This window comes from Hemicordylus capensis, chromosome 3 (assembly GCF_027244095.1).
Source record: "Hemicordylus capensis ecotype Gifberg chromosome 3, rHemCap1.1.pri, whole genome shotgun sequence".
Lineage (NCBI taxonomy): Eukaryota > Metazoa > Chordata > Lepidosauria > Squamata > Cordylidae > Hemicordylus > Hemicordylus capensis.
Window position 1 is genome coordinate 348,697,693 of NC_069659.1, and position 23,317 is coordinate 348,721,009.

Genomic DNA, 23,317 nt, shown 5'->3' on the forward strand with positions numbered 1-23,317 from the left:
CATCTGGGGTTCCCAAGTTTGAGGGGGGGACCCCTGCATAGCCTTATGTCCTAATACAATCTGACATGACCCGTTTTGAAAAATACAAGTCCAATAGGCTCTGCTGGAGTGTGATCCCGTCTTGTGATTTCTTTTACTTCTTGATAATGCAGATGAAGAGAATCAAAAGCAGGTGATATGTATGCCCTTCAAACTTATTTGATGTTCTTAAAACACAAATGGAACAACATTCAGTGGAAAGCAAGTAAATAAACTTCTTTAGATTCAGAATCCAGGGTTTGGGATTATTTCCTCAAAATGTCTGCTGATTTAATATCTCACAGATCTTCTGGTTAATTCAAGTCTCTTTCAAGATGTTGGCGAGGTAGTGCCTTCTGCCGCTGCAGAAGGCAGTTCCCTGAACACAATCCATTTGCAGGCATCCACAGACCCTAAACCAGCTTGTCGCTAAAGTGACCCTTCTGGTGACTTTAGGTGAACCTTCTGCCTCAAGCTGGCTGAGTGATGGGTTCTTTTCATGTATATTTTCATAAGACCACAGTCATCCATACACACAATAACCAGCTGTAGAGACAAAATAATTATTAAATATACAACCCCATTGACAATAAGAATTGGGGTCGAGGCCCATCACATCTGAAATAACCAGTTTGCAGGCTTATCAACAGGCATTCAGTCAGGTTGCCTCAGAAGTCCTCTTGAGGTGAACCATCAGTGTCAGACAGGCTGAACCGCAGAGAATTATGCTTCTCCCCCTGCCCACCTGTCACAGTGGCTCACACCTGACTTTCCAGCCCCTTACTGCAAGGGTTAAACTGCTTTGAGAACATTTGTTGAAAAACATTGCATAAATATTTTGCCGTAGTTATTGCCAGCATTCCCAACTGTGGGTCCCCAGAGCAATACAACTCCCATCACCTCCAGGCCTCAGCCACTGTGGCAGGGGATGATGGGAGTTGTATTCCAACATCATCTGTGGACCCACAGGTGGAAACCCCTGTCAGTGGATAAGCCCAGAAATTCTTAGATTTCCAGCCTTAAGAGAAATGAGAGTTATGCTGTCACTCATGGTAAGGACGATGCCATATATCCACATGAGTTTACCCAGCACTGAGATGTTTCCTGCTGCAGTCTGCTGAGAAACATCATAAGAACAGCCCTGCTGGATCAGGCCCAAAAATGCCCATCTAGTCCAGCATCCTGTTCCACACAGTGGCCCACCAGATGCCTCTGGGAAGTCCACGAGCAAGAGGTATGTGCATGCCCTCTCTCCTGCTGTTGCTCCCCTGCAACTGGTATTTAGTGGCATTGTGCCTCTGAGGTTGGAGGTGGCCTATAGCCACCAGACTAGTAGCCATTGATAGACCTCCTCCATGAATTTATCTAAGCCCCTCTTAAAGCCATCCAGGTAGTCACCACATCTATAAGATCCTTGCCAATATATAGTCCCAAGAAAACCTCCAGCCCATCGGAGAAAGCCTGGGGGTATAGAAGGGCAATCAAAGCCAGGACAACATCCATAAGGTGTGCCAAATTTTGCACCCATTTCAACCCAATTCTGTGTCCTTTTTTTCAACACTCTGCTAATCCTTTCTCACACCTTGATGCAAGTTTTGGGATACGGTGAGTAGCAAAAATGAATACAAATAAATAAAACACATCCGTTGTGCTTTGCCTCTGAAGTTCAGGCCTCCATACCAGTTTCCTGCCAACATGTGTTTTTATGGTTGTCACTAAAATCAGACCCACAGGCAGGAGGATGCAGATGGCATTCATGGGGAGTCCGTAGCTCGCTGAGAGAAACTCTGGGCATCCGTTCCTTCAGGTTGCTAAGAAGTGCTCCCCTTGTGTGAGGGCATGTGCATTTTAAACATGCACCGCCTGGAAAACCTCTGGGGGAACAGGAGCAGAAGGTCACTCCCGTACAAGCTCTGTGCTCAGCCTGGGACATCCTCTCGGCAGCCCTGTATGGCCTAATGGCTGTTTGGAAGCCCTCTCCTTGTTCCTGGCATGCAGCTGAAGGAAGGCCCGTGGACTCCAGTGTGAGGGAGGTTTCAAGAAAGCTGGCAATGCTGACGCTTCCAATAACTGCACAGAACCTGCTGGATTTGCTAACATCTCAGGCACCCCAAAGGAAGACGAATGGGGTGGGGAAAGTCCTCCTGAGAGCACAGCCAGACTTGCTCATCTCCGGAAGCCTTGCCTGCAGGTGCCTAAAGCAAGCAGTTCTTTGATGAGGAGGACTGGAACCTCTGTCTTCCACTGCCACGCAATTCTTGTCTTTTTCCACTGGGGTCTCTTTCTCCTGGAGTTTTGGCCTTATGCCCTGCAGGCCACTGGGTGACCTGCTATTCATCTCGCCTCTCCCGTGATGGCTTGGACCATCGCTCACTGCCCCCTTGAGGGGGTCAAACGGGAAGGGCGCTGGGCAAAATTGGTAGCCCCATCTGGTCTCCGACATTCTTAAAGTTCAGGCTCAACAAAGCTCACCTCAAAGGAGATCTGAGCTCCAAGTCCCCAAAATTCTTCTCTGCTCTTCTACAAGATGTCTTCTGCACCTTGCCCCAGTTCCTACCCTTTACTTACTGGTCAGCAATGGATTCTCTGCCTACATGTAAAGTGCAATGATGCAGCAGCAAACTGCTCTTTTTCTTCCTTCAGGAGGTCAAAGGAAAGGCATGGTGACTCTTGGGACTAGTAGTCTTCCCAAGGGCTGCTTCAATGCCCTTGGGAAGTCTACAAGTCCCAGGAGCCACTGCACCTTTCCCTTGACTGCTGAGAGAAAGAACCCTAGACAAAAACCCAATGCATGGTGCTGCACTGTACACAAGTGGACAAAACTGCCAATACTCCTGCTTGCTGCCTCTGATGATCAGTAAGTAAAAGGGGTAGAAGGACTGTAGAAGGGTGGGGGCTGGTGGGGAAGGGTTTTCTGAGCCTTGAAAGGGTTTGGAAAGCTACCCAATTTTCAGGGAGAGTAACTGGATAATTTCCGAGCCAACATGCTATGAGCAGGGGGCATTGGGCCATCTCTACCCGTGATCTCCGCCACAGGAGTCTTTCCACAGGTCATGGAAGAGGAGGCGCAGCTTTCCCCGGACAAGCTGCTTGTAGGTCTGGAAGATGGTCCTAAGATTTCTCTCCGGAATTAACTGGGAATCTTCTTCTGGCTGCCTGGTGGAGTCCTGCTCCTGAAGTGAGAAGAGAAACGCGCAGTTTTGACTACACAGCATGGCCGTGGCTCTCCAAGGTTTCAGACAGGGGCCTTTCTCAGCCCTGCCTGGGGATACTGCCCGGGATTGAACCAAGGACCTGAACAGGTGCAAAGCAGATAGAAACATAGGGACCTGGGAAGCTGCCTTCTACCGAGTCAGACCCTTGGTCCACCCAGCTCAGGATTGTCTACCCAGACTGGCAACAGCGTCTCTCCAAGGTTACATGCAGGAATATCATCCAGCTCTCTGTCTGGAGGTGCTGCCAGGGAGCGAACTTGGAACCTTCTGCATGCAAGCAGGCAGAGGCTCTTCCCAGAGAGGCCCCATCCCCTCAGGGGAATCTCTTTCAGGGCTCACTCACGTAGTCTCCCATTCAAATGCAAACCAGGGTGAGCTCTGCTTAGCAAAGAGGGCAATCCATGCTTGCCACCACAAGACCAGCTGTCACGACACGGTGTGCCTTCCATGTATTACAGGTTACACCAGGGCCTAAGCTATGCCAGTCTTTGGTGTGCAGGAATAGTGCGTACGGATAATCAGTGGTGAAATACAAGTCTTCTGTGCACACACTCAGGGCATCTCTTTCTTAATGCTTCCCATATTCTAGGACTCAGCCCTAGTGTAGAACATACATTGGGGGCGGGGGGGGGGGTTTAACCCTGTCACTAAATTTAAGCCCAGCCTTTGACAGGCTCCATTTCCTTTCGTCTGGCTCTGTGTTAGGGTTAGGCTTTCTACCAACACCAAAAGGGCTTTTTAAAAAAACTGGATGGAAGGTTTCAAGTTCCCTCCCTGGCTTCTCCAAGATAGGGCTGAGAGAGATTCCTGCCTGCAACTTTGGAGAAGCTGCTGCCAGTCTGTGAAGACAATATTGAGCTAGATAGACCAATGATCTGACTCAATATACGGCAGCTTCCTGTGTTCTTATTTTTGTTTAAATTTGCTTTATGTTGGTGTTAACCACCCAGAGATGGAGGTTTGGGGGGGGGGTCTACAAATTTGTTTGTTTGATTGATTGATTGATTGATATGCAGTTAAATTGATTGATTGGTTGGTTGATTGATTGATGTGCATCCGGATGCAAACTGTGCAGCCCCCCCCACCCGAAAAAAGGTCCAGTTCTAAAAGAACATTTGTGTAACAGTATTCAAGTCATGCAAAAACTGAATTACGTTAGATGCTGTAAAAAGTGACTGGTGACAATGAGGAAAGGGAATTGAGTAATCCAGGCTGCTCTAGAACCCAGACCCTGATCAAGCACACCCTGATCTCCCTTGCAAATACACTTCCCACAGACTCCCCTACTACTCCCCACTGAGTCTTCACCAATGACTACAAGACTCTTCTACAAGAGTGCTGTCAATTTCTGAGGATTTCCTCCCACTGTGAAGGCTTCTATAAGTCATGGGATATGACTCTAGGCAACAAAGTGTAGCCCGATTCAGACATTATGCTGTAGGAGTGTACAGATGTCCGTACAATTGTAGACTTGATTGTGAGAATGACTGTACCTGTGTTCATTTAAAAAGTGAACCTCAATACAGGCCCTTTAGATGCATGGTACGGATAGGATAGGAAATGTACTTCTGTACCTGTGTTCAGCATAACATGTGAATGACTGTACCTGTGTACCCCTCTAGCCTCAGAGGCACGAGGCCTCCCAATACCAGTTGCAGGGGAGCAACAGCAGGAGCACTTAGGGCACTCGCAGCCCTTGATTGGTGGCGGCCTGGGTTCTTTGAACCCGTTTGCCCAACGGTGGCTCCGCCCCTGAACTGTCTCTATGCTATGACCCCTGATATGACTCTACCGGTATTTCCTGGGCTAAGTCAGAATCCCTCCCTTCCCTCAGATGGAAGCAACTCTCTCTCCCTCTAACTATTCATTATGTAGTTCTATAGGTTAGGATTAGGTCTTTCCTATCCAAAGTGTACTTCAACGATAAATCTACTTAGTATTTGATTCTAGAAGAATCTCCATGTGTCTTCTCTAAATAGCTGCACCAGCTAAACTCTGCATTCTACTCTGTAACTGCAGTGGGTAGCTTCTTTAGTGCGGTGCTAATTAACTGGGGGATAAAAACTACAACCCCCACAGGGAACACCAAGGGAGGAGTGGTCTCCCTCTTTTCCCCGTTCGGGGGCTTCTGTCCCAGGTGCACCTGGCTAGCCACTGCATGAGGCAGGTTGCCAGAATGGATGGGCCTTGGGCTTTTCTTGTGTTTTTCTAATGATTAACAATTCCTCCTACATCTAACAGCAGTCGGACATGCAGGAATTACGTTTTCCTTTCCAGGCGTGCAGAGCGCTGACATCATTCTCCAGCGAGCACACATCATGGCAGGGTGCCAAGAGGGGCCGGCTTGTCTCCCCCCCCCCCATTAAGGGGGCTGGAGAAGAGGGAGGCCACGGTGGGGATGTGGGGAGCAGGTGTCCTGAGAAGCTGCCGGCAACCAACACCCCACCCCTGAGTCTCTCACCTGCCACTCAAAGTTCCGTAGCTGCAGGAGGAAAGTGCTGGCTTTCTCATAGAGCTGCTGCAGCAGTGCAAAGGCGCACCCCGGCTGCAGTCCACGCTGGGCAGCTGCCGTGCCATCCACCAGCTTGGCCAGGTCACGCAGGACTTCCAGCCCTTTGGCCTGATTCTGAAAGAGAGACAGGGACTGTATGACCCCCCCAGCATCACGTTAACAGAGGCTATTGGGAGGGCGGGTTCTTTATGGCCGATCAGCCCCAGACACCCCGCTGTCTCCAGGTAAGGCTGCGATAAATCTCTCTCTGAAGCCCTGCTAGAGCATACAGTCCTGAGCTCGATGGGCCGATGGTCTGGCTCAGTACAAGGCAGCTTCTGACCAGGAAAGGGAGTCGTAGCTCAAGGGCTGAGCACCGGATTTGCATGCAGAAGTTCCCAGGTTCAATCCCTGGCGGCATCTCCAAGTAGGGTTGAGACAGAATTCTGTCTAAAACCCTGGACTGAAAATCCTGCCAGTCAGAGGATACAGTTCTGAGCTAGGTGGACTGATGGTCTGACATAAGAACGTAAGAACAGCCCTGCTGAATCATGCCCAAGGCCCATCCAGTCCAGCATACGGTTTCACATAGTGGCCCACCAGATTCCTCTGAGAGGTCCACAGGCAAAAGGTGTGGGCATGCCCTCTCTCCTGCTGTGGCTCCCCTGCAACTGGTATTGAGAGGCATCTTGCCACTGAGGCTGGAGGTGGCCCACAGCCACCAAATTAGTAGCCATTGATAGACTTGTCCTCTCCATGAATCTGTCCAAGCCCCTCTTAAAGCCATGCAAGGTGAACATAGGAAGCTGCCATATACTGAGTCAGACCATTGGTCCATCTAGCTCAGTATTGTCTACACAGGCTGGCATCAGCTTCTCCAAGGTTGTAGGTAAGAGTCTCTCTCAGCCCTATCTTGGAGATGCTGCCAGGGAGGGAATGCGGGACCTTCTGCTCTTCCCAGAACGGCTCCATCTCCTAAGGGGAATCTCATACAGTACTCAGACATCAAGTCTCCCATTCATATGCAGCCAGGATGGACCCTGCTTAGCTAAGGGGACAAGTCATGCTTGCTACCACAAGATTAGCTCTCCTCTCCTAGTGGTGGCCATCACTACAAAAGTTCTTCCTCTTGTCAGTCCTAAATTTCCTGACCTTCAGTTTCATGGGGTGCCCCCCGGTTCTAGTGTTGTGAGAGAGGGAGAAAAATTTCTCTCTGTCCACCCTCTCCAATCCATGCATGATTTTATACACTTTGATCATGTCTCCCCTTAGTCACCTCTTTTCCAAGGTAAAGAGCCCCAGATGCTGATATGACAAGACTTCATATCGGGATGGTGGCTGTAGCTCAGTGGTAAAGCATCTGCTTTGCATACAAAAAGCCCAGGTTCGACCCTACATCCCCACGTATGGCTTGGAAAGACCCTCTTCTTAAAACCGGCAGTTGCTGCCGGTCAGTGCAGACAGTGCTGAGCAAGAGGAACCAATAGTCTGACTCAGTATAAAGAGGCAGTGGATAAAAGTGTGGAACAATATGTGGGATTTATTATGAACAAGAAATCTTGGAATCTTTGTATACCCAACATGTTTCACTGATGTACTTTTTTCAGGGGCATATGTAATAAAAGAAGACATGAAGGCACAGCTAATCATTCTCTTGCAAGACTAGAGGACTCGTCTTGTAGGATGTTTGCAGCTTCTGCACAAGTTCTAAGCACTAGCTCTCTCCCTGTACACATGCTGCAGCATGCTTCCATGCTAATTCTTGGCATGACCTTACCCATACACCCAGCAAAGTCCTTGCATGATTTTCACAGCACCACCTGCTGGCCAGCTCTTGCTTTCCAAGAGGAACTCATATTTTCCCCCAGTCTCCACAAAAGTGTTAATGAATAAGTTGTTCTGGTAAGAACTAATCTGCCTAATTTCCTTTCATTATCCCTACACCTGGACTAAATTTGGTTCAAATCAGTGAGGCAGTTCACAAGTTAGCCCATGTCTACCTCAAACATTCATGCGTCCGCCATCTTGAATCAAGGTGGATGACATCCTCACAAACTATGCCTTTGAGGTGTCCCTATGTCTCACTACAACTGTACCAAATTTGGTCCAAATCAGTTCCCACTTGCAACTCAAACGTTCATGTGTCCGCCATCTTGGATTCATTACAAACAACACCCTTGTGCAATCTCTATGTCTTCCTACAGCTCTAACAAATTTGGTTCAAATTGGTTAGGTGGTTCACAAGTTAACCCTCTTGTGCCTCAAACATTCACGTGTCTGCCATCTTGAACTGGGGAGGAGGACATCATCACAAACTATGCAGTTGAGGTGTCCCTTTGTGTCACTCACTACAACTGCACCAAATTTGGTCCAAATCAGGTGGTCCACAGGTTAGCTCACTTGCGCCTCAAATGTTTACATGACTACCATCTTGAATTGGGGTGGATTACATCATCACAAACTACACTGTTGAGGTGTCCCTGTGTGTCATTCACTACAACTGTACCAAATTTAGTTTAAATCAGTTAGGCGATTCACAAGTTAGCCCACTTGCACCTCAAACATTCATGTGTCCGCCATCTTGAACTGGGGTGGATTACATACCGTATATACTCGAGTATAAGCCGAATTTTTCAGCACCCAAAATATGCTGAAAAAATCAGCCTCGGCTTATACTCGAGTCATCTATCTGCCCGTGCTAAAATGTCCCTCTGTAATAAAGTACATACTGGTCACAATATACCCCACTAATGTCTCAATTAATGTAATTTTATTGGCATTTATTTTGATTATTGAAACTCACCAGTAGCTGCTGCATTTCCCACACTAGGCTTATACTCAAGTCAATAAGTTTTTTGGTTTCTTAGGTGAAATTAGGTACCTCAGCTTATATTCGGATCGGCTTATACTCGGGTATATACGGTAATCACAAACTACACTGTTGAGGTGTCCCTATGTATCACAAATACGATCATGATGAATATTTATATACCACTTTTCAACAAAAATTCCCAAAGCTGTTTAGAGAGAGAGAGAGAGAGAGAGAGAGAGAGAGCTCGATAAAATAGTTCCCTGTCCTCAAATCTAAAAAAAACAACAGCCACTGGAGGGATGTTGTGCTGGGGATGGATAGGGCCAGTCACTCTCCCCCTCCTAAATAAAGAGAATTGCCACTTTTAAAATGTGCCTCTTTGCTCAGTTAGCAGGGGACTCACTACATAAGAACTTAACATAAGAACAGCCCTGCTGGATCAGGCCCAAGAATGCCTATCTAGTCCAGCATCCTGTTTCACACAGTGGCCCACCAAATGCCACTGGAAGCCACAGACAGGAGTTGGGGGCATGCCCTCTCTCCTGCTATTACTCCCCTGCAACTAGTACTCAGAGGCATCCTGCCTTTGAGGCTGGAGGTGGCCTGTAGCCCTCTGACTAGTAGTCACTGATAGACCTCTCCTCCATGAAGCCATCCAGGTTGTTGGCTGTCACCACATCTTGTGGCAGAGAATTCCACAAGTTGATTATGTGTTGTGTGAAAAAGTACCTCCTTTTGTTGGTCCTACATTTCCTGGCAATCAATTTCATGGGATGACCCCTGGTTCTAGTATTATGTGAGAGGGAGAAGAATTTCTCTCTATCCTCTTTTTCCACACCATGCATGATTTTATAGACCTTTATCACGTCTCCCTGCAGTCATCTTTTTTCTAAACTAAAAAGCCCTAGCTGTACACCACTGCTGAGCAGTGTGTTCTGCAGTTCCTTGGGGGTTTTTTAATTCTCAGTTTTTAGCTTTTTATTAATTTGAAACTTTTAAAATTTGTAGTTTTCAATATGGTTTTAGTCTGGTCTTTTAACTTGTATAACTTGATTAATCTTTTACTTGACACTGTATCACTCTTGTATCTGTTTTGTTGATGTTGTGAGCCACCTCGAGCAGTAGTGTATTGGAAGGGTGGGGTATAAATGCACACCACTACAGCCAGTAGCCCAGCAATTCAACAGGTGATGCTTTTCCTGGTCTGGAGAGATAAAAGGAACAGAAAAGGCTTCACCTGCTTAATTTTTACATGTCATAGGAGCAGGGCGAGTCAAAAGAAGTTGTCCATTTCAGCTCCACCTTGGTTTCCACACCAGAGGGACAATGTCAGCATTCTTAGCAAGGCGGCTGAGATCCCATTATCCCACACAAATTTACAGTATAGTATAGGATGTAGAGTTCAGCATTCTGACAGGCTGGGATGATTGGGAATGATGGGAGTTGTAGTCCAACAACATTTGAGAGTCCATGCTTTAAGAGTGTGTTGGAATCCCGGGAATGGGGCATATGTCAGTTTAGCTAATCAGGGGAGTTTGGGCAGGGTAAATTTCACTGGATAAACAAACACTCCACCCCACCCCAAAACCCCACCCTCTGTGACTGCTTTTTATTATTATGTAAAGAAGAGGCATGGGCAATCCCAGTTGGAGGATTCCAACACACTGTTAAAGTCATGTCTGTTCAGTCCTCAGGGCAGCACACATCATCATCATTATTAATATTTATAATTAAAGGTAAAGTGTGCCGTCGAGTCGGTGCCGACTCTTGTTGCCCACAGAGCCCTGTGGTTTTTCTTTGGTAGAATACAGGAGGGGTTGACCATTGCCTCCTCCCTCACAGTATGAGATGATGATGCCTTTCAGCATCTTCCTATATCGCTGCTGCCCGATAGAGATGTTTCGCATAGTCTGGGAGACTAATTATCCTCTGCTAAGTGGACAAAGAAGCACCCATTAAAGAGCTGGCTGTCTTGTACTTAGTAGCAGAGAATATCTAGCAGCAGAGGCTATCTTATATTTTTTAGTGTCCCTGTCCAGTCCCAGCACAGCATCCCTCCAGTGGTGGCTGCTGATGCCGACTTCATGTTTCTTTTTAGACTGTGAATCCTTTTGGGACAGGGAACCATTTTATCCCTTTTTTCATGGAAAGGAAACCACATGGGAATGTGTTTCTTGAAAACGGTATATATTCTTAACCATAAGAATTTAATGCCCCAGGGTCACCCAAGAAACTTCATAATAGTGTGTGGGTTTGAACCTGGACCCCTCTACTTTAATTCTAACGCACCCTCCCCCGCACCACAAAATGGGAATTTCATAGATAGTGATGGCCTAACTTGATATTGTGGTCTACTGTTTGTGAAACAGAGGTTCTTGTTCCGCTGGCAGAGCAACTAGCCTGTGATCGATCAGTCTTCCTTGGGTTTGTCTAATCCTGTCTGGATGCCACATCACAGCTAATCACCATCAGGATAGATATATCTTGTCCTCCTGACTCACCGTCTTCGCCATCCAGTCTCTGGGGTTGAAACCCACCAGGGGCAAATGCACGGGCTGCTGAAGCAAGGGTAGCTCCCCACAGTGGCTCTGCAGAAAAAGGGCAGGAAGGAAGCGTTGAGAGGGGGCCAAGGCTAGCTCATTCACACCTCCGGCTTCCTCACACAGTCACACACCCACCCCCCTGACGGGCAATACAACTAGGAGTACATGCAGCCATGAATGCTTGGTTTCCTGTGCCCAGTGGTGGCAACCCGGCTGACGGGCTCAGTGGAAAGTGATGGCAATCACCCAGGAGGAGGTAGGCAACCCGCCCTGCTTAAAAAACGTGTCTGTTAACTCCCGTGACGTGTCTGTCCCGTGTCTGTAGAAACCGTGTCTGTGTTAACTCCCTGCAAAATTCTGTTTTTAAAAAACTGTGCAAAACAGCTGCCACCAAGAAAAATGCTGAGGGTGAGATATTAATGCACAGTAACCCACACTCCCAATTTCACATGGTGGTCAGTCCACCACAAGAGGTCACTGCAAACAAGAGGGGAATCTGAAAATAAAGCAAGTACTGTGGGCCAGAGACCCAGTCCTAATAGGACCCTAGCAATGTCCCTGGCCCAAACATGCCGGGATGAAAAAGGATGTACCTAGTCATAGGAAAGGAAATATTGTGTCGTCGAGTCGGTGTCGACTCCTGGCGACCACAGAGCCATGTGGCTTTCTTGGTAGAATATAGGAGGGGTTGACCATGGCCACCTCCCATGCAGTGTATGAGATGATGCCTTTGCCGTTGTCACTGAAGTGAGCATCCACCTCCAGCGCCTTCCTATATTGCTGCTGCCCTATCTATCTATCTATCTATCTATCTATCTATCTATCTGATTTCTATACTGCCCTTCCAAAAATGGCTCAGGGCAGTTTACACAGAGAAATAACAAATAAATAAAATGGATCCCTGTCTCCAAAGGGCTCACAATCTAAAAAGAAATATAAGACAGACACCAGCAACAGTCACTGGAGGTACTTTGCTGGGGGTGGACAGGGCCAGTTACTCTCCCCCTGCTCAATAAAAGAGAATCACCATGTTAAAAGGTGCCTCTTTGCCAAGTTAGCAGGGGTTAGGGGACTACAAATGTATATTTACGAGGCACAGTCTGGGAAGCAGACCGGCGGGGATTTGAACCAGCAGCCTCTTGCTCCCTAGGCAAGCTGCAATAAAGATTGGCTTGAACAAGGATTTACTGGAGATGTCTCTGAATGACAGGGGACAGGGGTGTAGCTACAATTGAGCGGATGGGTTCCGAGAACCCAGACCCCCCCCAGCTCCACCCTTTTCTTGTTTATCTCCCTTTCTCTGAGGGTCTGCCGGGGAAAGGGGCGGACAGGGGACCCCTCTCCCCTAGCTATGCCTCTGGCAGGGGAGCAACAGCAGGAGAGGGGGCGTGCCTTCATCCAGAGGTGCTCTTACCCCTGGACTTTGGGACAGAGGTCTACCCCCTGGGGTTCCCAAATCGTCTTTAGCCTGTCCTGGGCAGTGTGGTCTGTGCCCTCAAGAACCTACATGTTAAAAAATGATGCTTAACTTGCAGGGAGGGGGGCTCCAAAGGCTTTTAGGTCCAGGCTCCCAAATTACCTAGCTGCACCTCTGCCTCCATCTCCTGGCTGTGGGCTTCCCAGAGGCTTCTGGTGGGCCACAGTGGGGAACAGGATTCTCAGCCAGATAGGCCTTGGGCCTGATCCAGAAGGGCTGTTCTTATATAATGAACAGCTTCAAAAATGGGAAGAGATTTTTGGATTCCTTTCGTGAGCATTAAAAAGCTTAATTGCCCTGCTAACTGGGCAAAGAGGCACCTTTTACCATGGTGATTCTCTTTATTTAGCAGGGGGAGAGTAACTGGCCCTATCCACCCCCAGCACAGTACTTCCAGTGACTGTTGCTGGTGTCTGTCTTATGTTTCTTTTTAGAATGTGAGCCCTTTGGGGACAGGGAGCCATCTTATTTGTTTGTTGTTTCTCTTTGTAAACCGCCCTGAGCCATTTCTGGAAGGGTGGTATAGAAATCGAATTATTATTATTATTATTATTATTATTATTATTATTATTATTAATCAAAACCGGGGGAGGCTGTGGGCCTGATTCTGGCCCTGTGGACCTGAACCCCAGATTTTTTTCTAAGTACCCATCAATGCCTCCATTACATAAGCACAGCCCTATTTTTCAAGTAGGAGATGTAACATCTTATTGAACATTCTTCAGCATTTTTTGCCAAGGTATCATTAAGGTCAGTTTATTGAAAAGTGCATTAGGCAGAAAAGAGCCTCCAGCCACGCGTAAATGGTAGGTATTGCAGCCAGCCATGATAGGCGAAGGTCTGCAGTACCCACAAGGGTCTTATTCCCTACTTCTTCCAGCTGTGGCTCATGGCAGGCTATTCCTAAAAGACCCCCATCCATTACAAATATGGCAGCCCTGCATGGAGACACCCCCTTCAGAGAGGAGCAAGGGTCAAGAAACCAAAAGAGAGACCTTTCACTGCAAAGGATCCAGGCCCACACTTACCACTTTGTCCTCCAGAGCCACGGCTTCAAGGACGTACTTCTGGATGAGCCGCTGGTCACAGATCAGCCCCATGGGACTCATCCTGGATGGTTTTATGTGAAGCAGGAATGTAGTGAAGAGAAGCAGCCCTGGGGGAGAAGGCAAAGGGACAGACCCCCCCAAGAGTTTGGCACCCAACGCAACAGCTTCATCGTCCTGTTTGGGAGAGGCCCTCTTGTTCTCCATCTGTTTCATTTCTTTCCCTTTAAGGTCTGCTGGGCAGCCCCCAACATGCCCATTAACTGCTAGGTTGCAACATTTCCTGAGGCTCAGACCCTGAGAGGCAGGGGCGGAGCCAGGGAAATAAAGGGCGGGGCTTGGCAGAGCATGGGTGGAGCCTGGTGGGATGGAGTGGGGCCGCCTGGTGGTACCCAGTTGGGGCAAGCAGGGGATGAACCTGGGGGTGGGACAAAATGCGGCAAAACAACAATATAGCCTGCCCGCCCCGATTCTGGCCCTACACCCTGAAATTTTCTAGTGCATGTGCAGAGTGCCTTTCCCTCATCCACCCACGACCATCCCAGGGATTATAGAGGAGAGAACTTCCAGGAGACAGAGTCATAGGCTGACGTCTCACTTGAGAACCCAGGAGTCCTGCCCAAGAAGGAATGCTGGTGGGGTGGATCTCTATTAACCCAGCAACACTCACGGTTCAACTCCATGCCAAGCTGGCTGGCTTGTCACAGCATCTTCCTGTCCGGGGACAGTGGCTGCCCTCCAGTTCCCATCTGGCTCGTTCCAAAGTTGAGGCAGGGGGCCTGCGGAGTGGAACGCCGGCCGAGGGGGCTCCTGTGCTCCAGAGAGGCTCTCTGCATCCTTCCCAGCCTGACGCATGAGTGTCGCCTGGCTTCCTGTTGTGCTGCTGCTGCTGCTGCTGACCTTTGGGCCCTGCAGCATGGAGTACCAGCCTTCAGGAAGGCTCCCAGCGTCCAGACGTTTCCTTCTTGGCTCCCAGCTGCTGGATGAGGCAAGCCCTGACGATTCCTGGCTAGCCGGCGGACTGCCAGCAAGCCACCAGACATTGTCACTCTCTGCCCGCAGGGCTGCCCTCTGCGCTGCGGATCAAGGGCTCCATCCTGCTGCACCTGTCCCCGTGGGTCAGGGAAGGATGGGGAATCCACCACTCTCTCTTAGGCTGGGCTTCCTTACAGCTGAGCCAAAGTCTCTCTTGTGCGTTCACTGGCCAGCCTAAATCAGGTCCCCTGCAGCTGGTGTTGAAGAGTCCAGCAGAAAGAGACAGGCATGTCCCTTGAAAAGGGCACAGGGCTCCACAACAACCTGGTGCAAAGTGGGGGAAAGTGTGAGATTTTCAAGGGGGTCTGCCCCCTCTGCAGTGCCTTAGACTTAGAGGTCATAGCTCTGTGGTGCATTTGGTCTGCGTGCGAAAGGTCCCATGTTCAAGCCCATCTTTTTAGAGAGCTTTTAAAAAACGATCCTTGACTGTTTTAGTGGCCTTTTAACTTGTAAAACTGGTTTTGACTGGGCCCAAACTTCAGTCTCTGGGAGGTTTTCAGCAACATAAAACAAATTAAAATAAATTAAAACCTTAAAACAATTTGAAAATCACAAGTCTAGTTAAAAAGCTTGGGTGAATAAATATGTCTCTGGCAACTTTTTAAAAGTTGTCAGAGATGGGGAGGTTCATTTAAGCAGGGAGCACATTCCAGAGTCTCAAGGTGGCAACGGAGAAGGCCTGTCCCCGAGTAGCCACCAGACGAGCCAGTGGCAACTGCAGACGGACCTCTCCTGATGATCTCAATGGGCGGTGTGGTTCACAGCGAAGAAGGCATTCTCTTAAATACCCAGGGCCTAAGCTGCTTAGGGCTTTATAGGCTATAACCAGGACCTTGTATTTTGCCCAGAAACTTATTGGGAGCCAGTATAGTTCATTTAATATAGGAGTCACACGGTCTCTCCGAGATGACCCAGAGACCAACCTGGCTGCCGCATTCTGGACCAAGTGTGGTTTCCGGACTACGTACAAAGGCAGCCCCACATAGAGTGTGTTGCCGTAGTCAAGTCTGGAGGTTACCTTACCAGCATATGTACTACTGTTCTGAGGTCATTTATTTCAAGAAACTGATGCAACTGGTGTATCAGCTGAAGATGACAGAAAGAGCTGAGTGCATTCCTTCTCTCTTGCTGTTGCTCCCCTGCAACTGGGATCGAGAGGCATCTTGCCTCTGAGGCTAGAGGTGGCCAGTAGCCACTGGACTAGTAGCCATTGATAGTCCTGCCCTCCATGAATTTGTCTAAGCCCCTTTTAAAGTGATCCAAACTAGCAGCCATCACCACATCCTGTGGCAGAGAATTCCATAGGCCCTATGCATTGTGTGGGAAAGTGCTTCTTTTTGTCGGCCCTGAATTTTCTGGCAATCAGTTTCATGGGACAACCCCTGGTTCTAGTGTTAGGAGAGAGAGAGAGAGAGAGAGATTCTCTCTATCCACTCTATCCAAACCATGCCTACTTTTATAGACCTCTACCATGTTCCCCCTTAGTGATCTTACTTGCCTTATATCAAGCTGAGCCACTGTGCTATCTAGTCCAGTGCTGTCCACTCCAAGGGCGGCAACAGTGGTCCTGTCCCGAAATCAGCAGCCCACAAGGTGGGACTGGTTGCAGTACCCTGGAGAGCTCCCAACAAGCCACTTGCTCTCCAAAGGGCCAGAGCTGGCATTCCCAGGAGGTCTTCAGGACCTCCATGCTCCCACTGCCCCTCCCAAGTTCTGTCTCGTGCCTAGAGAGAACATAAGAACAGCCCTGCTGGATCAGGCTCAAGGCCCATCTAGTCCAGCATCCTGTTTCGCACAGTGGCCCACCAGATGCCGCTGGAAGACACAGGCAGGAGTTGAGGGCATGCCCTCCCTCTTGCCATTACTCCCCTGCAACTGGCACTCAGAGGCACACCCTTGAGGCTGGAGGTGGCCCACAGCCTTCTGACTAGTAGCCATTGATAGACCTCTCCTCCATGAAGTCATCCAAACCCCTCTTAAAGCCATCCAGGTTGTTGGCTGTCACCACATCCTGTGGCAGAGAGTTCCACAAGTGGAACACGTGTTGTGTGAAAAAGTACTTCCATTTGTTGGTCCTAGACCTCCTGGCAATCAATTTCATGGAGTGACCCCTGGTTCTAGTGTTGTGTGAGAGGGAAAAGAATCTCTCTCTCTCTCCACTTTCTCCACGCCATGCATGATTTTATAGACCTCTATCATGTCTCCCCGCAGTCGTCTTTTTTCTAAACTAAAAAGCCCCAGGTGTTTTTAGAGCAGAGAGATTGAAAGAGGCCACCCTCTGGTCTGGAGTTTAGCGCTCCTCCCTCCCTCCATTAGGTGCCTCCTAACCTATTGCCTCCCCCCTTTGGTGGCTGAGGATGATGGGAGTTGTAATCCAGCAACATCTGGGGACCCAAGGCTGGGAACCCCTGGCGTAGACAATCCCCCAATGATGCTGTGGCTACTTCCCAGGAGGACTGAGCTGAAGGGGCAGCCTGCAGTTTCGGTGAGGGAGGGGCTGCCCCCTGCTTAGTGGCCAGATGGCCATCTACTCCCGGGCCCCGAAGAGGGTGGTAATGGCTCCAATTTGCACTTGCTTTGCAGGCAGCTGAATGATCTCACCAGGTGCAAAGTGGGTGAGACAAACCCTATCGCCTGTTGCCAGTGCTGCTGAGCAGGCCTGGAGGGGCAGGTGGTATTTGCCCTGGGGGAGGCTTCTTCATGGCACACAGCCTCAGGCTCCACCTGTGCTGACAACGAGGCCTCCAAGCTGGCCAGCTCAGGCCTCCCGGGTCAGTGCTTGGGGTTAGGCCCGACTCCTCCAGCCCAGCTCCTCCCTCTTCTTCCCGGTCCGGCTGTATGCTACTAGGCTGGGGTCAGGACCACAGCTCTCTGGCACAGGGCTTTCCCACGAGCAGAGAAGCCAGAGATCAGACCTGCAACTTCCGCCCAGCATGGTAGGAGCAGCAGCAAACCCCAAGAATCCTAGGGACCTGCCCACATCCTCAGATGGCCGTCACTGTCCCTGCTCTGGGTCCCATCATCACCAGAGCCGTTTCAGGCAGGCACAAGGAACAGAGCCTTGGAAGGTTGGAGGAGGCACCAAAACAGGAAGGGAGAGATCTGCCAGGTCCCATCTCGCCCTGGATTTAGGAGGCCTCTGGAAACCTATTTCAGGGATGACGGACCTGAAACTCTCCAGCTGTTGTTCCACTACAATTCCCATCACCCCAGCCACACTGCAGCTGGGGATTATGGGTGTTGCAGTCCAACAGCAGCGGGAGAGTCTCAGATGACCCGGACCCATCTATTTAGGCAGGCTTTGAACATTGCCCTTTGGGATGTTAATTCATTTTGTTGGGGTTGCCTCTCTGATGCTACCATTGTTTCTTTTATGTGTTATTTATTTGTACTGGTGGTTGAGCGTGTTGAATATACCCATAAAAGACGTTGAATATTAATGATGCTCAAAGGAATTTATATTAAAAAAAAACCTCAGCAAACAGTAAAAAGAAATAAAACATAAAAGAAACAATAATGCAACTGTAGCAGCAAATGCAGCAAAGGGAATGCAGAAATGTGGGGTAAACATGGATGTTCAGGAGTTCGCTAACTTGAGTTCCCAGATGCTGTTGGACTACAGTTCCCATCATCCCTGGCCAAAATGGTCATTGTGTTCTGTTATTCTGAACATGGTCATTTCATTTCATGGTCATTGAGGCTGGGGATGATGGGACATGTAGTCCAGCAATCTCTGGGAACCCAAGTTTGGGAATCCATGGCTTAAAGAAATGGTAGGCCAGGGGTACTATCTGCCCCATAGCACCATGGCGGTGGGGGGGGGGGGCGTTAAGAGACAGAGAACCTGCCCTGAATGAGCTCCACTAAGCTTGCAGCTGACTCAAGACTGAACCAGGGCCTTCAAAGCCTACACGCCATTCCAGAGCTCATGGAACTGTCCTCCCACTGCCTGCGGAGAGCCACCTCCGAGATCCCACCTGTGCCTGGGTTTGAATGACTAGCATTCCCTCCCTCTCGCCTCTTGGCCCTTCTGCATCCCACAGCCAGAAGTGCAACTGTGCTTTCCTAGCAGAGGCCAGGCCTTTCCGGAAGCTGGATGTTTGACTAGACAAGCAAACAAAGCCTGCTGACCCAGCGCCTCTCTCTCTCTCTCTCTCTCTCTCTCTCTCCTTCCTTCTCTTTCTCAGTAGATCTGGGCAGGCTGCCTTCCACACTTATCTCCGGCCCACTCCAGGTCCTGTAGATCACCCACCTTGAGAGTCAGAGTCGACTCGGCTGCCCCAGAATCTCACATGGATGGCAAGAGGACTGGGAGAAGAGCAGAGGGCAATCCTAGCCTCTGCGGGCTGCCCTAGATCAAGAGTGGGCGTGCAAAGATAACAGGGGTCAACCACCTCGTTGCTTCAGCACACACGGACCGTGCTGCAGGGAGGCCTCTGCCCAGTTACGGACGTGACAGGCTACACATGTCACGGGCACCAGGATGGCATCACACCACTAGGAGCTTCTCAGCTGCTCCAGTTTGCAGTCACCATATTAGGCGGATACAGGTCCAAAGAAGGGGCTCTTGCAGATGCTGCTATAATTTAACATGGGCTCAGATTACCATGGAAAAGCATGGGGAATCCACAGGGGAAGGAAAGAGGTCCCATCATATTTTTAGCACCATCTGCTGGCCATTTGCGGCACTCAGCGAAACAACCCTGAAAGGGGAGGGGCCAAGATGGCACTCAGGTGGGCGATATTTCTCTAATGCTCCTGCTCTCTGTTAAATCTTATCAGTCTAGTGTGTCATTGTTGTTCAAGTTTTTAGGGTTAGCTGTTTTGTGAGTTGCTGGGATCAGATGCAGCTTTCATATTTTGGGGGGATTAGAACCTTGACTATATTGAAACATCGGAGGACTGAGTTAATGGAGGCTGCTTGCAAGATGGTCTTGTGGTAGCAAGTATGACTTGTCCCCTTAGCTAAGCAGGGTCCACCCTGGTTGCATATGAATGGGAGACTAGAAGTGTGAGCGCTGTAAGATATTCCCCTGAGGGGGTGGAGCCACTCTGAGAAGAGCAGAAGGTTCCAGGTCACCTCCCTGGCATGTCCAAGATAGGGCTGAGAGAGATTCCTGCCTGCAACCTTGGAGAAGCCGCTGCCAATCTGTGTAGAAAATACTGAGCTAGATGGACCAATGGTCGGACTCAGTATATGGCAGCTTCCTATGTTCCTATGACAAATAAGAAAAGATTAAGAAACGGCCTGGGTGATACATTTCCATAAGGCAAGTCGTTAAGAGTGGATGACTTTACGACCATGAAGCAACGGACATTTTTCAAGTTAGAATAAAAGGAGGATGAAAAAATGTGGTTGTTTTGCTGATTGCTGCAGATTGCCAGCAGATGGCACGAAGGAAAGAATAAATTCCAACCTCAGCTCAAGTTGTCATGAAAAATGTGGGGTGACGGTGTGTCAGACTCTGCACAGACGGGAGCTCAAGTGTGCATCGATCCGGCATAGTGAGGAAGACAAGTCGGTGCAGTCCCAAACATCTCATGACCCCTATGCGTATTGTGTACTGTACACGCTGACCCTCGAATGTTCTCACAGGCCTCAGGCCAAGGCCCTGAGCTCAGGCTTGGGAGGCAGTGGAAACGCCCATCAACCCTTAGTGTGGCTCTCTGGTTACCTGCGTATTAGGCCTGTGTGAAGCTTTGGCCAAAGCCACATTCTCCCCATAGCTCCCCAGTCATTGCACAGAGTTGACCTTTCCCACGGTGTCCTGCACTTTGCCCAGCACTGGTGAGGCTCCTATAAGGGCTCTGTGGGAAAGCTCTGGGAAGGACTACACACCCCAGCGCTCTGTGCACCCCTTCCAGGATACTGCTGGGCAGGGGCATTATTAGGGGGTAGCCCATGGGACACGGGCCCCCAATGAATGGCTCAGAGCCCCGAATCCCATCAGCCACTTCCCACCTCCATGGCCTCCTCCAGAACGGACGTGCAGCATAGGAGCCTAGGAAGCTGCCATATACTGAGTCAGACCCTTGGTCCATCTAGCTCAGTATTGTCTTCACAGACTGGCAGCGGCTTCTCCAAGGCTGCAGGCAGGAATCTCTCTCAGAGGCACCTGCACAGATCAGGGGGGAGAGAGCTCCCAGCCTCACCTAGCTCTCGGCTGCTTCCACCTTCATAAGTATGAGAGACTCACTGCAATTATTCTTGGGAGCTATGACTGAGTTCAATTCTCAAAAGCGGGGCTATGGGCCTGAAGCCCAGATCTTTAAGTACCTAGCGCCCCAGCACTGAGGCTTGAGAAAGCTCCATTTCTCTTAAAGCCTACCCGTCCCCTGGCACTGGGCAAAGCGTATCACTGCATGGAGGTCAGCACAGTGGGCAAGGGCGCTCATATGGGAGGCTCTTTGCCAAAGCATCCCCCCCCCTTCTCAACTTGAAAAACAGGGGATCTCACAGGTTGGCGAAATAATAAATGTTTCTCTGAAGAGTAATGCCCCCCAGTCACCACCAGAGGGTAGCAGCCAGCAGCCTCTGAAACCATGTGGAGGATCTACCGGCAAAAATCGGGCCATGCTTTTATTTGGACCAGCTAGGGGGACACAATATTTTATCTTCTCTATTAGCCATTTTGCTGTCTTTTAGTGTGTGTACTGTGTTTTTATTGCTGTTATTATCCTTTTATTGTTTCATGGTTTCATTGTAACCCACCCCAAGCAGCAGCATGCTGGCGGGGGTAGAAGACAGAGGGGTGTGTGTGTGTGTGTGTGTGTGTGTGTGTGTATGCATGTGCTTGTGTGCGTGCAAACTTTTGATTTCTCCAGAATTCTTCCGCAGAATGTGTAGGGGAAGAAAGGGCAACACAGTCTGTTATTCTGAACTGGAACAGAGATGGGGGAAGCATTTCACTTGATATTCAGCTGTTAGGGCCAGTTAATTTTTAATTTGGGGAGGCTTGATATCTGAGAATGCCCCCCCCTCCGCATGCATGCCCCCAGCTCACCACACAAGGCCCATTTAAAATAGGGAAAAGGATACATCTCGCACAACCCAATCCTTGCAACTCGGAACCAATTCCTACTGAGTCCAGTGTGGTTCATTCCCAAGTTATGTGCACAGAACGGCAGCCATAAAGATCAATCTCTAGTAACTTCTACAATCCTTTTGGGACTTAAGCCAGTTCACAATCCACCCTAGGTATTGTATATAAGCCAGTTCACAAAACACCCTAGGTATTTCTTTCCTTCCTTCCTCCGATCTTATCACCGCCCCTTCCATGCTGCTGATTTCATGAAGAAACTCCAGTAGCCCTATTCACATATTAAGGCTCTACACATGATCCATGTGTAGAGCCAAGAGGGAGTTTGTGGGGAGAGCGGGGCTGACTGAGTCAGGCCACTGGCCCACCTACTCAGGACTCTCCACTCTGACTGGCAACAGCCGTCCAGGGCCACAGAGAGGAGCCTTTCCCAGCCCTACCTGGAGATGCTGCCAGGGATTGAACCGGGGCCCTTCTCCATGCCAAGCTGATGCTCTACCCACTGAGCTACGGCGCCATCCCCATGGCTGCAACAAGGACAAAAAGGGCCACTCCCATCAGAGATGGCTCAACTTCTCTGTGCATCACAGGAAGGGGTGTATGCATTTAAAATGTGGCCATTTTGCATGTCAGAGCTGGCCCTGTTGCTTGCAAGGGGTATGCTTTTCATACTGGGTTGACAGTTCCATTGAAATGGTCAAATGCGCTGAACATTTATACCAAGTCAGACCATTGGCCTATCTAGCTCAGTATTGTCTACACACCAGGCCTGCTCAGCTTTGGCCCTCCTGCAGATGTTGGCCTACAACTCCCATAATCCCTGGCTATCGGCCACTGTGGCTGGGGATTATGGGAGTTGTAGTCCAAAAACAGCTGGGGGGGCCCTAGGTTGAGCAGGCCTGGTCTTCACAGACTGGCAGCGGCTTCTCCAAGGTTGCAGGCAGGAGTCTCTCTCAGCCCTATCTGGAGATTCCAGGCAGGGAATTTGGGAAATTCTGCTCTTCCCAGAGTGGCCCCACCCCCTAAGGGGAATATCTTACAGTGCTCACATGTAGTCTCCCATCCAAATGCAAACCAGGGTGGACCCTGCTTAGCAAAGGGGGCGATTCATGCTCAGTAGGACAAGACCAGGTCTCCTCCCCAGTGGCTTTGCCAAGGAGTCTACATGAACTTGGGCTGTTGCCTGTCTGGTCGAGGGCAAAAAAAACCCCCCAAAACCCAGGCATGCTCTGTCCCCTTTAACATCAGCTCTAGGTGCAAAAATCAACAGATGGTGCTTTTCCTTGCACGGAGATAAACATGATCACCTGCTAACAATTCCACATTAAGCTGCTTTCAAAGGTACGGCTACAGGGGCCAGCTGGTAGCATGTTATCGAATACTGATTTGAGCCCTGTGCTCCTGGTGAGAAAGACAAAGCCATGTGTTAATGATCCGGCTGCAGTTTGCTCGGTGCTCCATCTAACTGGAGTTGCTTATGGGAGTCTCGCTCCAATGCAAAGCTGAATACACATTGGCTGGCTTTGCACTGATTTCCTCTGTTTGCTCCAACAATGACCTACATTGATTTAGTGCCAAAGAGGTGACAGGTACTGCGCTGGGCTGCTTACCTGGTTGGTTTCCTTTTCTTTAATACACAC

At 49.5% G+C, this 23,317-nt stretch overlaps 1 protein-coding gene across 1 annotated transcript; it reads right to left on the reverse strand.

The window, feature by feature from the left end:
- Positions 1-565: 565 nt before the first annotated feature.
- Positions 566-14,441, reverse strand: LOC128351073 (erythropoietin-like). Its single transcript, XM_053310196.1, has 5 exons — positions 14,273-14,441; positions 13,585-13,712; positions 11,038-11,124; positions 5,695-5,859; positions 566-3,191 (listed from the first exon to the last, which is right to left on the reverse strand). The coding sequence occupies exons 1-5, from the start codon at positions 14,283-14,285 to the stop codon at positions 3,033-3,035; spliced, it is 552 nt and encodes a 183-aa protein (XP_053166171.1). The 5' UTR covers positions 14,286-14,441; the 3' UTR covers positions 566-3,032.
- Positions 14,442-23,317: the final 8,876 nt, after the last annotated feature.

Bases quoted from the DNA above. Each gene is read 5' to 3' on its own strand.
- LOC128351073 (XM_053310196.1), bottom strand. The intron at 5,860-11,037 runs GTGAGTCAGGAG...TCTCTCTTTCAG, and splicing joins GAGACTGGATGGCGAAGACG to AATCAGGCCAAAGGGCTGGA. The intron at 3,192-5,694 runs GTGAGAGACTCA...TTCTCACTTCAG, and splicing joins TACGGAACTTTGAGTGGCAG to GAGCAGGACTCCACCAGGCA.